At 38.6% G+C, this 13,896-nt stretch overlaps 1 protein-coding gene across 1 annotated transcript in view; it reads left to right on the top strand.

The window, feature by feature from the left end:
- The window catches only part of LOC128367544 (receptor tyrosine-protein kinase erbB-4-like), a 319,149-nt gene extending 308,525 nt beyond the window's left edge, over positions 1-10,624 (top strand). The window contains exons 26-28 of the mRNA XM_053328130.1: positions 3,677-3,926; positions 7,431-7,559; positions 7,900-10,624. Of these exons, the coding sequence (XP_053184105.1) occupies positions 3,677-3,926; positions 7,431-7,559; positions 7,900-8,570 (1,050 nt within the window). The 3' untranslated portion in view covers positions 8,571-10,624. The remainder of the gene's footprint in view (positions 1-3,676; positions 3,927-7,430; positions 7,560-7,899) is intronic.
- The last annotated feature ends 3,272 nt before the right edge of the window (positions 10,625-13,896 follow it).

The raw sequence follows: 13,896 nt of genomic DNA, 5'->3' as shown, positions 1-13,896 counted from the left end.
GCAGCTTTAAGCATTGTTTAGTTTGTAGTTAGAGAATTCAGATGAAAAAATTGATATCTGAAAACATGATAGTAAAGGTTGTAACAGACTAAAGTTGTGATTTAAGTTAAATATATTTGGCCCTATTTTCCGTGTCATTGCAAAGCGCAGTGATGCACTAGTAAACTAGTTTTTCCTGCAGCGATTACGATTATTTCCTCAACCTTGCTGGTTTGTTTCCTTGGTGACCCACCGTGCACCACAGTACACTAGAGGGCATGCCTCAGTGGATGTTTGTTCTGTAATATTTGACTTTATTTGGTGAAGTATAAACCAGTATAAACCTCTCTGAAACATGCAAACAGTTTTTTCTTACACTTAAGATTATTAAGATTAATGAGTGATTCCTACCAGCATCTCTCATTCACAACACCTAGCATCCTATACAGATTATTTTACTCTTGAGACTCTAAACCCATCTGAAGGTGGCCGATAATGATAATGATGTTGCATATTGTCACAGTACAATTACACACACCAGTTATATTCTGTGCATCTTTTAAAAATCGAGACCAATACTAACATCACGTAATATAATAATTAAACTAATAACTATTCCCAGTTTTAAACTTTAAAAATATCTTCAGAAATAAAATTTAAAAATACTAGACCACATTTTAAATATAACTTTCATTTTTTTCAGATGGTACTATGAAGGTACAAATGGTTTTTGTGTGAATTCTTGTAAAGTAAAATCACGGGCTATTACACACTAAAAACGTGTCCAGAGAAGTAAATTCAACTTGAAAAGAGTCATCATTCGTTCTTGGCATCATGTATTCATATTTGAAACGTATTACATCCAAGGAAGCAATATGTTTCCTTTGAGGATTCCCAAACTGTCAGTCATGACGGGGAAAGTCAAACGTTGATGAAAGTAGGAAATTATTTGGCCATGATTGTCACAACCTCCAACATGCCCACCTATAAAGTATGATAATATATTCTCTCTGATCCTGCCTGGTATCCAAGTGCGTAACACGTGCGCCTGGCAATACCAAAAAGCGCTCGGGGCACACCCCCGGCAAACTGCGCAGGACGCAATTGACTCTGATCTACACCGCGCTCTGGGTTTACAAAAGCAGAGCCCAAGAGTTGCATGGGTCGTGTGTATACCAACCATTCAATCACAATTATTTCAGATTTCGGTTCAGTTTTCAGAGATCCAGCAGCCTCCACACAAACATTTACGTTCAGCTGCTTAACAGAAATATGAAGGCGTCAATAAACAGCATACTGCACAATGCAGGTCAAACATCCAAGTCAAGTAGCAATGACCAAAATACATTTTTGAATGGAGGGGCTTGGAACATTAATATTTGACTTACTAATTGGTTAATCTTTTTCTTTGTAGAGTAAATTGTAATTTATCTATAATTTATTATTACATTTCACATAGGCTTTTGATTACCATTTCTAATTACCATTTCTTTTTGAGTTTAGCAGCAGGGAGGGAAGGGTTGAACCATAACTGAAAAGGATACAATATAAAGTCAAAATATTTATCAGATAGGATCATTTAGATGGTCTGACTAGTGAAGTGAGAGAGTTTTCTACAGATGTCTTTCAGAATTCTCCAGTTCAAACACAGAAGATTGAGATCTTAAAACACAGCTCACAGAGCTTTCTCAGTTTTACTCTCATCTTCCTCTTGCTCTTTTTCTCTGTATTTTTCAATTGTGAAATTCTGGTAATTGCCTTCTTCAAAATTGGAGTTTACAGCCAGATTCCTTTCAGTTCTTCAACTGCTCACCATCTATCTTTGGACTTCGATCTATCGCAAAACCAGTCACACCGCCAGGCAACTCAGTCATTTTGTATTCCAATATCCCCCTGTTTTTGTGTCAGGATAAAAATGCCTGCTGAATGCCAAAGAGATATGTGACTCTTTTCCCAGCTCTATTTGGTGCATTTCAGAGGATGAAATATTATTTATTTGCATAATATTTGTAAAGTTATCCTCCACCATTTTGATGCTTTCTTATTGGGGTGGATACTGATTGATTAAATTCATGCCTATAAATACACATAAATCATGCAGATGATTGTAATGGACTCAATTACTGCAAAATGGAATATTTACACATAACGATTATCTTCACTTGCATAGGTGTAGCATAACTGAAAGAGGTTTGCCAAGATTTACAAACAAACACATTGTTATCGCTACACTTTAAACTGCCATTATTGATGTGTATCCTGCCTCACTACCAAGGCCAAACAATGAAAGTTTTCTTTCATTTTGTATTGTGTTACTGATGACCATGAAAACATTCCCAAGTGCATGTAATTTGCAAGTTTAATGGTAACCGAAACGGTGGGCACAGCCACAGGCTCAGACACATTTGGATGGGTCACTTTTCTTCAGTGAATATTAAAGCATGATAATGGCATGAATTACATGTGATGGGCTTGTCTAAGATGGCCATGATTTAGTGAAATAATGTGACTGTGGCTGCTCACTTTTATACATGATTGCAATGTGTTTAAGTTAGTGATAGCATTTTCTGTCAGAATACTAAAATGATAAAGGAAGAAGGAGGATGAAGAGGTGCAAATTAAGACTCAAATGATTTCATAGAATCGTAGATGTAGGAACACAGGATGAGCACTGGAGCTTCATCTGATACCTGCGAGCCTTAAGTACAGATCACTGCATAAGAGAGTGAGAAAAAATCTGACACTAACGTACAGTCAGTGGAAGTGAATGAAGCAGTTACAATGAGCAAGCCTCTTAAAAAGTCCTTTCTTTAAATATATATACTATATATACTATAACTTTATATAAATATGTAAGCAGGGTTCGACCAGGGACAGTCATTTAAAGCTGTCATTTGTTGTGCTGATATCTTACTAAATTTGAATATGAATGTTCATGAAATAAGAAAATAACCCATCTTTTAGTAATAATATAATCTGACTGGCTCAATACAATCATAATACAATACTGTATATAGTTCTGAGTCTTATGAAGAGGAACCAGTGTCTTTTGGTATACAGGAGGTCAAAAGTCCTGGATAATTAGGGAACCTGATAAATTAATGATAATCAAAGCTGGTGATTTTAACCCACACCTACCAGCCATTTACCCACTTTACTGAAAAATTAGTGCAACAGGAAATTAAGTTATTGGTAACAAACTTTTCACTTTTGACACACACAAAATGTAAGAAACAAAAATAGCCCCAAACAGCTGGATAACCGAGAGAAAAAAAAAAGATAATTCAGTATAAAGCACCCAGCAAGGTTCTGAAAAAGTCCTTTTTTTGTTATGAGCGTAGTCACAAATGCACACAGCAGGGTAGGGCTGATATGGCTACTTTAAGGCTTTGCTGCACGGAGCCTTTTAATTAAAATCCTTTTAATGAAATTGTCCTTGGCAGTCATGCTGTTATGTTATTGTTTGACAATGCTAGTCTTCTCCCTGTCTGTCACATTTAGAACTTGCATTGCCTTTTCTTTTGGACATCATATACAATTTCAAACTTTGTAATGTATTTGTAGAATGTATTTATTTATTTTTGTTTTATTTACTTCCTTCCTTGTAGTTTGCACTAAATCAAATCACAGTTTTCGGAATTAGCATGTAAACCAAAAACTCCTGCTCCTCTGTCCCTCTGTCTCCTCTCCTACTCAGAACCAGTTTAGCTACCAGGACCCCAGTTTCAGCATGGAGGACATGCTCGCCACCCTGCCTAGAGTGGTCTCTGTTCCTCCTGTGAGTGGAGTCTGCCTAGCACCCCAGGACCTGGTCTCAGTGGGGCAGATTGGTGGTGGATTTGTCCGCGGTAACCAGGAGGACCCACGCTGTAACGGCACCCTGAGGAAGCAGGCCTCTCCAAGGTCTAGTACCCTTGGGGTTGGCTCAGCTCTCACTGCTGGACAAGGTAGAGTGCTATCTGAGACTTATAGAAACTTGAGAAGATGAGTAATTTCTTCACTAGGCATGTATGTGTGTGTGTGTGTGTGTGTGTGTGTGTGTGTGAGCAGGAGTCAGTGTGACAGTGATGGATATTGCAAGAGAAACAATGAGGGCCTATGGGACCAATGCATCAATCCTGATAAAAAATATTTTTGACATATTTTAAAGATGCATAGTGTTTGAATGCATTGTGGATTTTAGATATTACAGCTTTAAGATATGATAGTTACAATTTGAATATTGATATTTATTCTTTATATTTACTGTGTTAAAATCTGCATAGTAATCTAAATAAGGATGACACATTAAGTATAGCAACGGTCTGATTCGGCCATTATTTTTACATTCTCCTCATTATATATATTTTACATCAGCAAAGTACATACATTAATTAACCACTATCAAATTTTACCTGGCAGTAAAGCATGTCTTGGTACATTCATAATAATGTTTATATACAACTTAACAGTTTTCCCAATTACGTTACTTTGACAAAGACACACTACCTGGATTATGTTCACAAGTAACCTTTATTTGAATGAATGAAGCACTACATTTATATATTGCCCCAAAGTCATAGGTCATAGGGAGGAGGTCAGGGTGGAAGGGGAATGCACAAGATCCAGGATTCTGACACCACAGACCCAGGATCGCATCCTGAGTCTCACATGTGGTTAGGTTTAGGCGGCAAAAGGACATTGGTTAAGGTTACTGGAAAGATCATCGTGTGGCTCTTTTGCTGTATTAAATGACCCTTCCCTAACCTTAAACAAGTGCTACCAGTTCCTAAACATAATCATAAAAAAGCTGCAGATATTATATTGTAAGATCAAACATTTTGGTGGAAAAAAAAGCATTATCTAGCAAAACATATTTACTGTTCCAATTTCTAGGAGACTGGGTTGCTGTATGTAGACAACACAATGGCAAAGACAACATTTCCTACATGTCTTTAAATCACAGGGCCTAAATTGAATCATTGAATACACATCCTTGCAAAGTGGGAAACTGAGACCTTTAAAACATATTCTGAATGTGACTCACAGCCTTTGTGATGGTAGCATTAGTCAGTCAACCTGTCTATATTTCTACCACTGAACAGCACATTCTTGTCTCCTTTCTGGAACTGTTCGGGTAAAAAGGGAAAAATCTATTCTAAAATAAGCTTTATCAATGCATGTACATCTACTTCCTGTGCATTCATCGGAGAGTGGTTGTACACTGTAAGGCATGAAATCAAAGGACATGAGTGTGTCATACTAGAGGCGATCCTATTCAAGCACTCTTAGTGATCTATTTATTGTTGGCAGATAAAAAAAAAAAAAAAAATGAAAAGCATCTCTGGTCACTAAAATACGGTGGCCCTGAAGTGCAAAACACAACAGCAAATAAGAAAACACAACAGCAAATCGCAGAATACCTACAGGTAGGTATGTACCTACCTTTTCCGGTTTGAGTCTCTCTAATGCTGTTGTGTTTTGTTATTTCCTTCTTAACTTTCTTTTTAATTTTCATCAAGAGGGCAACATATGATCACAGCTTTCTGCTGTCACAAAAAAAAACATTGAATACAAGACCATACACACATTCAAAAACAAAACACAAAACAAGCAATCAAAAACACACAAAAGGAAAAAAAACAAAAAAAAACACACACATTGTGCTAGTGTGTGAGGGGGGGGGGGCATTCATAATACCAGTGAATACTAATGCTGAATCTTAATTTATATATATATATTTATATATTTATTTTATACTTGTTATTGCTGACTACTCACTACCAAAATTAATATTAATGTAACCTACAATCTTTTGTCCATAAAGAATCATTGCATGTAAGCTATAGCACTAACAATAATCACATTTTCAACCATTAGTCTGAATAATCGTTTTAGTTTAACATCCTGTAAAATTACTTTTAGTTTAAAAAACCATTTGGTCCTAACCATCAATCAACCACACAACCTTTTGTGGGAATAATTTAATGTCAAGAACTTAAATAGCAGCAACTCAATGAATGACTTGAGCCAACAACTGACCAACTGGAACGACTGCTTTTACCAGTCTTTTTTTCCCCAACTGTAATACATTCATGTGTGATTTTTGCATTTTGCCCATACATCAGGCAAAACACAGAAATGTCTGGGATTATGTCCCTTATGTCCTGACGATAGTAGACCCTTTCTTCTGGATATCTGATGCTCGGGACAAAGAAGTGTTTTTTCCCTGCACAACTTCATACTGTCCATCAGCAATCTGTTGAAGTTTTTTTATTAAAAAGGGCTGAATGGCACATTATTGTAATGTAACAGGACAACTATGCTAGTCCAACAAGAATGTCATTATATTTTTTTCCAAGATGAATAGAAATCTTGAATTGAAATTCACCTGTGTGACTGTACCAGGGAACAAATTGGCATCACATTCATCCAGGACCCACTGTCCAACCTCTATGGTGGCCTCCGTGCTCTCAGGGCCCTCCTCTCCCCTCTCGGAGAAGGCATGGCAATATGGAGAAAAGCACTGACAATTTCCCTCACAATAGCATGACACTTCCCTTGTGTTGATGACTCCAGGTTTTGTGGATGTCAGCGGTTTGGTGAAATTCAAAAAGAAAAACATGAATTGAAGTAACACACTACCAAGTTATAGACAGATTTTTTTGTGAGCTTATTTGAGGTAATGGTGCGTGTAGACTGCTATTAAAGTTAATTGTGTGGGAATGTCTATCTTAAATTTAACTTATTCAACTAATTTTAACTTATTAATTAACTTTTGACTCACTTGATGTATTTCCATTGTCACAGGAACTGGTTTCAGGTATGGAGGAACCAGTCCACTGCTTGCCTTAATTCTCGTCTGATACTTTGTACAGAGTCATGGACGAATTACTCAGCTGGTCATACAGAGAATCTGCATCAGGAATACTGGTCTCATAAGACACAATTCTGTGAGCTTCAAGGCCCCACCTACTCAGTCTGACGCACCTGTGCCATGTGATGCCTCAGTATAGTTCTAGGTCACCCATTGGAATATGTGCATGAAGGGCACAGTGGAGGCTAGGTAGAAAAATGTTTTGTTCCGATAATTGGAAGTGGGGCCATCTGAAATAAAGTGGATATTTTGGGCACCTGGATATTTTTCTCAAATTTTCCTCAGCACTGGGTCAAGATGAGCCCATCTTGCTGTTGCATTGTGGCCTACACCTTGCCCCTGCTGAGATAGAGTACCCCAGTGTGGAGGGTTACCTGCTGGTTACTTACAGCTATAGTTCTCACTGCAATCATTGTCAGTGAGGGTGTCTTTCAAAGTAAGAAATTGGTGCTTTAGGTTAATCTCTTAATACACGCCCCTATTTTTTATGTTCTTAGCCTAAACAACATTTATGACCTATTTAATGTGTTTAGAAGAAAATGTTTGAATTCACTTTACAGGGTCTTTAATACTTTCTTTCTTTCTGCTTCCAAAGGTGGAGGGGATGACAGTAGTGGGCAGCGTTACAGTGCAGATCCAACCGGTCTTCTGGCAGAACGAGGAACAAAAGGAGAGAAAGACCAGGATGCATACATGACTGCCATGAGAGACAAGAACAACTCAGGTTGTACTCTGACAGTTTTGAGCTGTATTGTACATATCCACAAATGTAGTGGATGTCTAACAAATTAAATAGAATAGTTTTAATTTCATCATATTTTAGACTTTAATATATGTAATGCAAACTTAAATAATGCTCAACTCTGTGCTTTTATATTATAAGCATTATTTTGCCTTCATGTCATTATATTGGCTGCAATAGCATATAGTCACATGAACAGGAGACCTTCTACACGCATTCATTCTGATGACTATGAAATCATTTCACAAGAATCTGTATTTACCTTCAGCAAAATTGACTGAGGTAAGAAGAGGTAATCTGAAACTCTCCTTTCTGTTTGCAGACTATCTCAACCCTGTAGAGGAAAACCCCTTCGTCACACGTCGTAGGAATGGTGAAGCCCACGCAGTGATTGATGGAGCAGGTTGCCACACCCTGCACATGGCTGGAGCTGCTGCTGCTCCTAAGAGCCAGTCCATTCACGGGAACGATGAGTATATCAACGAGCCACTGTACCTGAATACCTTTGTTAACCCTGGGGACAAGAACGGATTGGCTGGCGCAGTCTCCATCTCTGGCCCTGGGTCTTCTGCTGCCCAATCATTATCGCAGACAGTCAACCCATCAACATCAAGCCACACCGTCTCCTCCTCTGGATATGTGTTACCCCCTGGCCACCTCCCGCATCCATCATATCCATCACACACCCTGCATCCGGGGCATTCAGGACATGCCCTGCACTCAGGGATTACCAGCAGCACCATCGTCTTTGATAAGAAAGGCAAAAAGGCCACTTTTGACAATCCTGAATACTGGCAGCACAGTCTCCCCCCGAAAACCTCAATGCACAACCCTGAGTACCTGCAGGACTGCAGCACACGCTTCTTCTACAGGCAGAATGGACGCATTCGCCCTGCTGTGGCCGAAAACCAGGAATACTTGTCTGAGGCTGCTATGAAAGCCGGCAATGTGTTGCCACCCCCTCCATACAGACAGAGGAACACTGTGGTTTAGTGACCCACCTGTAGCACAGCAAAGGGATGAATAGAGGGATAGGGGTGGAGATGAATGGACCTTGAACAGTCCTTTCATTTCCATGCAGTATTTCTCAAACTGAGTTGTCCCTGCACCCTCCCTGAACACTTCTCTCGGTCATGTCTGATTGCAAGTCTTTTATTCTCACTCTAAGGTTCTGCCTTTTTTCTTGACTACAGTCACTGACAGCCTCACTTGACACTCAGACCATCTTTTTTAAGCTCCATTCAAGCACCATGACCCCTAAAGGTTGGTTCTGTCCTAAAGCAAATTGTCCTGCCACCATTAGTACCAGAAACACACAAGAACAACACAGTCAAACACTGAAATGAGATGTTTAACAGGAAAATAGGATAAATGACTGAGGTTAGCCCAAAGAGAGAATTAGTATTACCATGACCTTACATAAATTATCATTGCTTTTGTTTATGCACCCATAAATTACTCTTCACTGCATCGTTTTAGCACATTTTTTACCCAACTAGAAGTACACATTGCAGTATGCACACATTGGTGCAGTCTATGAATGACACATGCACATTGAGTTGTGTCTACCAGCAAACCTGCAGTCATGCTGAAGAGCCCAGATTTGGCTTGCATGTCTGTCCTCACGCTTCTTTTACATGTTGCTGCACCAGTAATGGAATTCAAATATTTATCACATACAGCTCATATCATACCTAATACATGTTTACATGCTTCCACCCTTGACACACCAATAATAACCATACATTAATTCATGGCTACATATACACATACTGTCAGATAAGCCTGCTGCCACTTGAAATACATTCTGGGGGGGAAGCTTGATTGACCTTGAGCTGGGAGACAGAATGTGTCGATAATGGCAGTCAGTGGTGTAACGCAGAGAAGCGGTCATCACCAAAGTAAATGTCACTGCAGCTTTATGGAAAGCTGTGATATCACCCAGTACCTGGTGGAAAGCATCCGACGGATTATTGGCATGGATAGGGTGGGATTTAAAAGGTTGATTGCTCAGAAGATGACTCCTCACTTCCCACATTGGTATCCCTCTTGTTCCCTTTTCCACACCAATGCAGTTCAAAGAGACAACAAATCATCCAGTTCAGTATGTTCATCTTAAGATTGCTGTGAGCACCATTGTGACTAACATAACTAAAGGACAAGGAATAATGTTGCAATGGAACTGGTGCCAGAGAATGGACAAATATTTGAAAAGGGCAACAAGTATGATTGTTGAGCACATATAAATAGAACATGTGGGACAAAAATCTGAAACTGGAACAGAGCATATAGTAATCTATTTTTCTTTCTTTTCCCTCTGTTTAGGCATTAGGAATGCATTTATTTTGTCACCTTGTCTTACACTGGATTTGACTCATGAAAGGCAGGATAAACAGCACAGACATCCAGCTATGAAACTGAACTGTGAAGATGGCAAAGAGGCAAACTCTGCAGAGCTGTAAATAAGCCAATTACATGTCATTATCAGACAGACATATTCCTGGAAAAAAGGCTCTGTGAACCAAGCTGTTTCTGGAAAAGTACATAAAAATATGTTTTTCTTTCTTTTTTTTCACCTCTCTTGTGTTCATACAATTGTATTACATAAAAACAGATAACTAACTTTAACCGTGTAGTCCTGCCTACAAGGCCTTCCTCTATTTCTTAGGTTAAGGGTTGGTTCAGGAAGAGAGATTGTCAGAACTGTTTTAAGATGCCTCTTCCATATTTTACTATGGAACACTACAAGTGGGACACTTCCTGTTGTATTGGTATTTTACAATAATATTGAGACAAAGTGCTGGGCAGTATACTAGACCATCATTTTCATTCATTTTAAATTTCCTGTGCCATATGAATATTTCATATACCGCCATTCCAATGCATAGCAGTAATAATTGATGTAACTCTTCAAAAGGCAGCAAAATATATAATCGCTGTGAAAAGGGGCAAGCTGTGTAAAGTGTATTGAGAGGGGACCCCTGTTAACTGTCTAACCTTCTTACTTACGGTCATAACTTTATAATAACAATTGATAACCCACAGTTAATTCTATTTAACAGGACAAAACCCCATGGCACACAACAATTTGTGACACATAAATAATTTTTAACACTAATGATTTACAAAATTACACCACTGAACGGCACGACGGGTGCAGCAAGGTAGCTAACCGATTGTGCTGTTACTGAGATGCGGAGATTCAGATTGAGATTTGGGCAAACGTGGCCTTGCGCATAATGATGGTCAGCCTCCTGCTGCTTTACTAATAAACATGAACTTTTACATGAATTGTTTTAAAAGTCTGTTGAATGTAATGAAATTAAACAGAAACTAGCCACCTGGAGCAGCATTATTGTGAACTGTATGAGAAACTTCATCCAGGGCAGTTTAAACATTGTTTTTTGAAGGTGTGGATACCTTAGCATATGTTCATGCTAGGAGAAGTAGTAACTAAAAATGGTCCATGTCAAGGATTAAAATGTCAGGATCTACGCTGTGCTGTTTTTATAGACTACTGCTGGATATACTACATACTGTAATTCCACACAGCTGCGTGTTGTAGTCACATTTTTCTTTTTCTGAAATGTTTAACCCACCCTGGCTTGCTCTTTTCTTCCAGTTGATTCTATGGAGGTGAAACAATCTCTAAAATAACAATGTTGATAAATGCTGTAAATCAAAACTGGGATAATGCTCATCCATGGATACTGATTTTCCAAGTCTGGCAGCTACGGGTCCGAAAGTTTTTCGCAGTAACCACAGAAACAGCAGTAGTTTCTCAGAGGTCACCATTACTATACACTGACTTTTGTGTCACCCTTCTGCCTCCATGCTTTGCTTTGTCTTCTTACAGTTGTTTTATCTTTCATCTCTTAAAATATAGATCTCTATGCAGTTAGCTAGAATGCTGCTACAGGTGGCTAGTTCCTGTGTTTACTTTCATTCCGACTCAGAAACAAACTTTTGAAGTGATTCATGTAAACTCTATGTACTACTGTTGTAGAATAATACACCATACATCTTAAATCATGTATTTAAAAATACCATAATACTGCCCAGTACTTATCACTGAATACACTTTCTGTGCTCATATAATACTGCCAGATGCCACAGTAAACTCTGTTGCTGATGGATCCCACGTGCATCTGTCATTCAATGACTTTGTTGATAATCTAATAGCACTTCATGCTCTGGCAGCAGTTCATTCTTCATCATGTTGCAATTATATTTTACAGTGAGACAAATTCTTTCCACTGCCTTGTGTTTCCTGTTGCTAGTATAGGAATATCCCCACGTTAATGAATATCATATTCGTAACAGGAGGCTTGGCGATATGACGGTACACCAGGGGATAGAAATTTGTCAGTTTTTGAATATATGTATTTATCCCTTTAATATCTTTCATTTTACTACAGTATTACAGGTACTGGTGGAAATATTTGATTAACAGGATTTTTTTTTTTTAAACAATCGCTAGTATGGTTAAACCTCCAAAAACATAAAAGACTATATTTACCATTGTGCAGCTCAACAGCCTCTTTCATAAGACCCTCTCTGCCACCTAAATGCCCACTTCTTCTAAACCCAACATCTCCAATTTGTAACAAGGGCTTTCGGTAAAAAAAAGTCTCAAGCCCAAGCAAACATTATATCCTCAGGCTTATTCTTTCAAACCTTAGAAAAATCCCTAAAGAGCAACAGAAGAAATTATACAACCTATTGTTTTTCACAGGCTGAGCAGTGGTCCTCGTGACAAGCAAACTAGATATAATGTGTAAAATTGGTGGGCCTTTAACTGAAAAACTGACATTTGCATCAGCTTATGTTATCTATAGTCAGAGAAGAAATGTACTTTATCACAATATAAATGTATAGTGATATTGCATTATAAATCCATAGCAAAATAAAATGAACCTTATCGCCCACCTTTATTAGATTATAATGATAATATCATGAAAGTTGTAGACCGACTAATGCCTGTGCACGTCTCACTGCTGACATACCAATACACAACCACTGTTACACAACTTTGTGCCTCTACACTGAAAAAAAAAAAACGGTAAAGCGAAGATTCAGACAAACAGTGCTGATGATTTACTGTCCAAAACACAGATGTTGCCCAGGCGTAGTGTTTTCTCCCCCTCTCAGGTTTTATGGGAATAATTATCATCCAGTTAAGCGCCAGCTGAGGCACAAGTTGCCGCAGCATAAAGAGGCGTCAAACCTATTGGAATAAAAGAATAATGTAGGGCATATCAGTACCATATTACCAGAGTGGAATCATTGCTGAAACTCAACTGAAATGTGAATTTTGTAGGTGGGAGGGATGTTATGGGGGGATAGGGTTTAAATGGTCACTCTTGAAGTCGGCACTGTGTTAAGGATCACTTTGGCATTGCTCTGTTACTAACCTGATTTAGCTGTGCTAGATCTGTCCTCTCACACTTCCTTGATTTATTGGTCTTGATTATACTGCTGATTTCAGATTTGCTAGTCTGAGCTTTAACCCATGTATACATTCATGTAAATGTGTACAATGGAAATGTCCTCTCTATGTTTTTACTGTTGAAAGTCAGTTACGCAAGTCTATTTTTACCATCGCCCATTAGGTATCAGTAATAGCGCTTGTGGACTACTGTATGGCCATGTGTATAAGTGTAATGGCAGCAGTGGAGAGTCACCAAAAGGCTTCGTAATGGATCTCAATGGAAAAATAAAGCCAATCTTCTGGAGGAGAAAACCTGCTGGCGCTTTCAGCCAGCAACGATCACAAGGGGATTTTAGCTTTTTGAATGCTAATTCATCCACTTTCCCTTGTTGTTCTGGGGGGAAATCATGTTACCCAACATCTTGACTAGAGCACCAGCTGAGAAACCCTGAACGACAGGCAATAGGTTGTAATCCTGCAGCGGGGATAGAACTAACGTATTAGCATTCCAGAAATGTTACCAGGCCAATGCATCAATGTTAAAAGCTAGCAACGGAGACGCTGCAAGTGCACTGTAACTGGCAATGGAGACTAGAGGCAATTGCCATTCTTTCTTTCTCCTCAGAGATGACTGTAGGATTGTATGTAGCAAACACTGTTGTGCAGTGCTGAAGCAGTGAAAACCGAAGAGCAGCTATATTTGGAGTGAATATGAACAAAGAAAATGGAGGAGAAAAATGATTGTAGTCAACATGAGTGATAAGTTCATGTGAGAAGATAATGTTTGGTGAAAATGTAAGCCTAATAAGTACAGTAGGCATTCCAAGGAGCACAATAACTCCCTCTCACCCAGTAAATCAGCCTTATAATAACGGTTATATTTATTTG

Source organism: Scomber japonicus, chromosome 11 (assembly GCF_027409825.1).
Source record: "Scomber japonicus isolate fScoJap1 chromosome 11, fScoJap1.pri, whole genome shotgun sequence".
Classification (NCBI taxonomy): Eukaryota; Metazoa; Chordata; class Actinopteri; order Scombriformes; family Scombridae; genus Scomber; species Scomber japonicus.
This window is presented reverse-complemented; position numbering and strand designations above follow the sequence as displayed.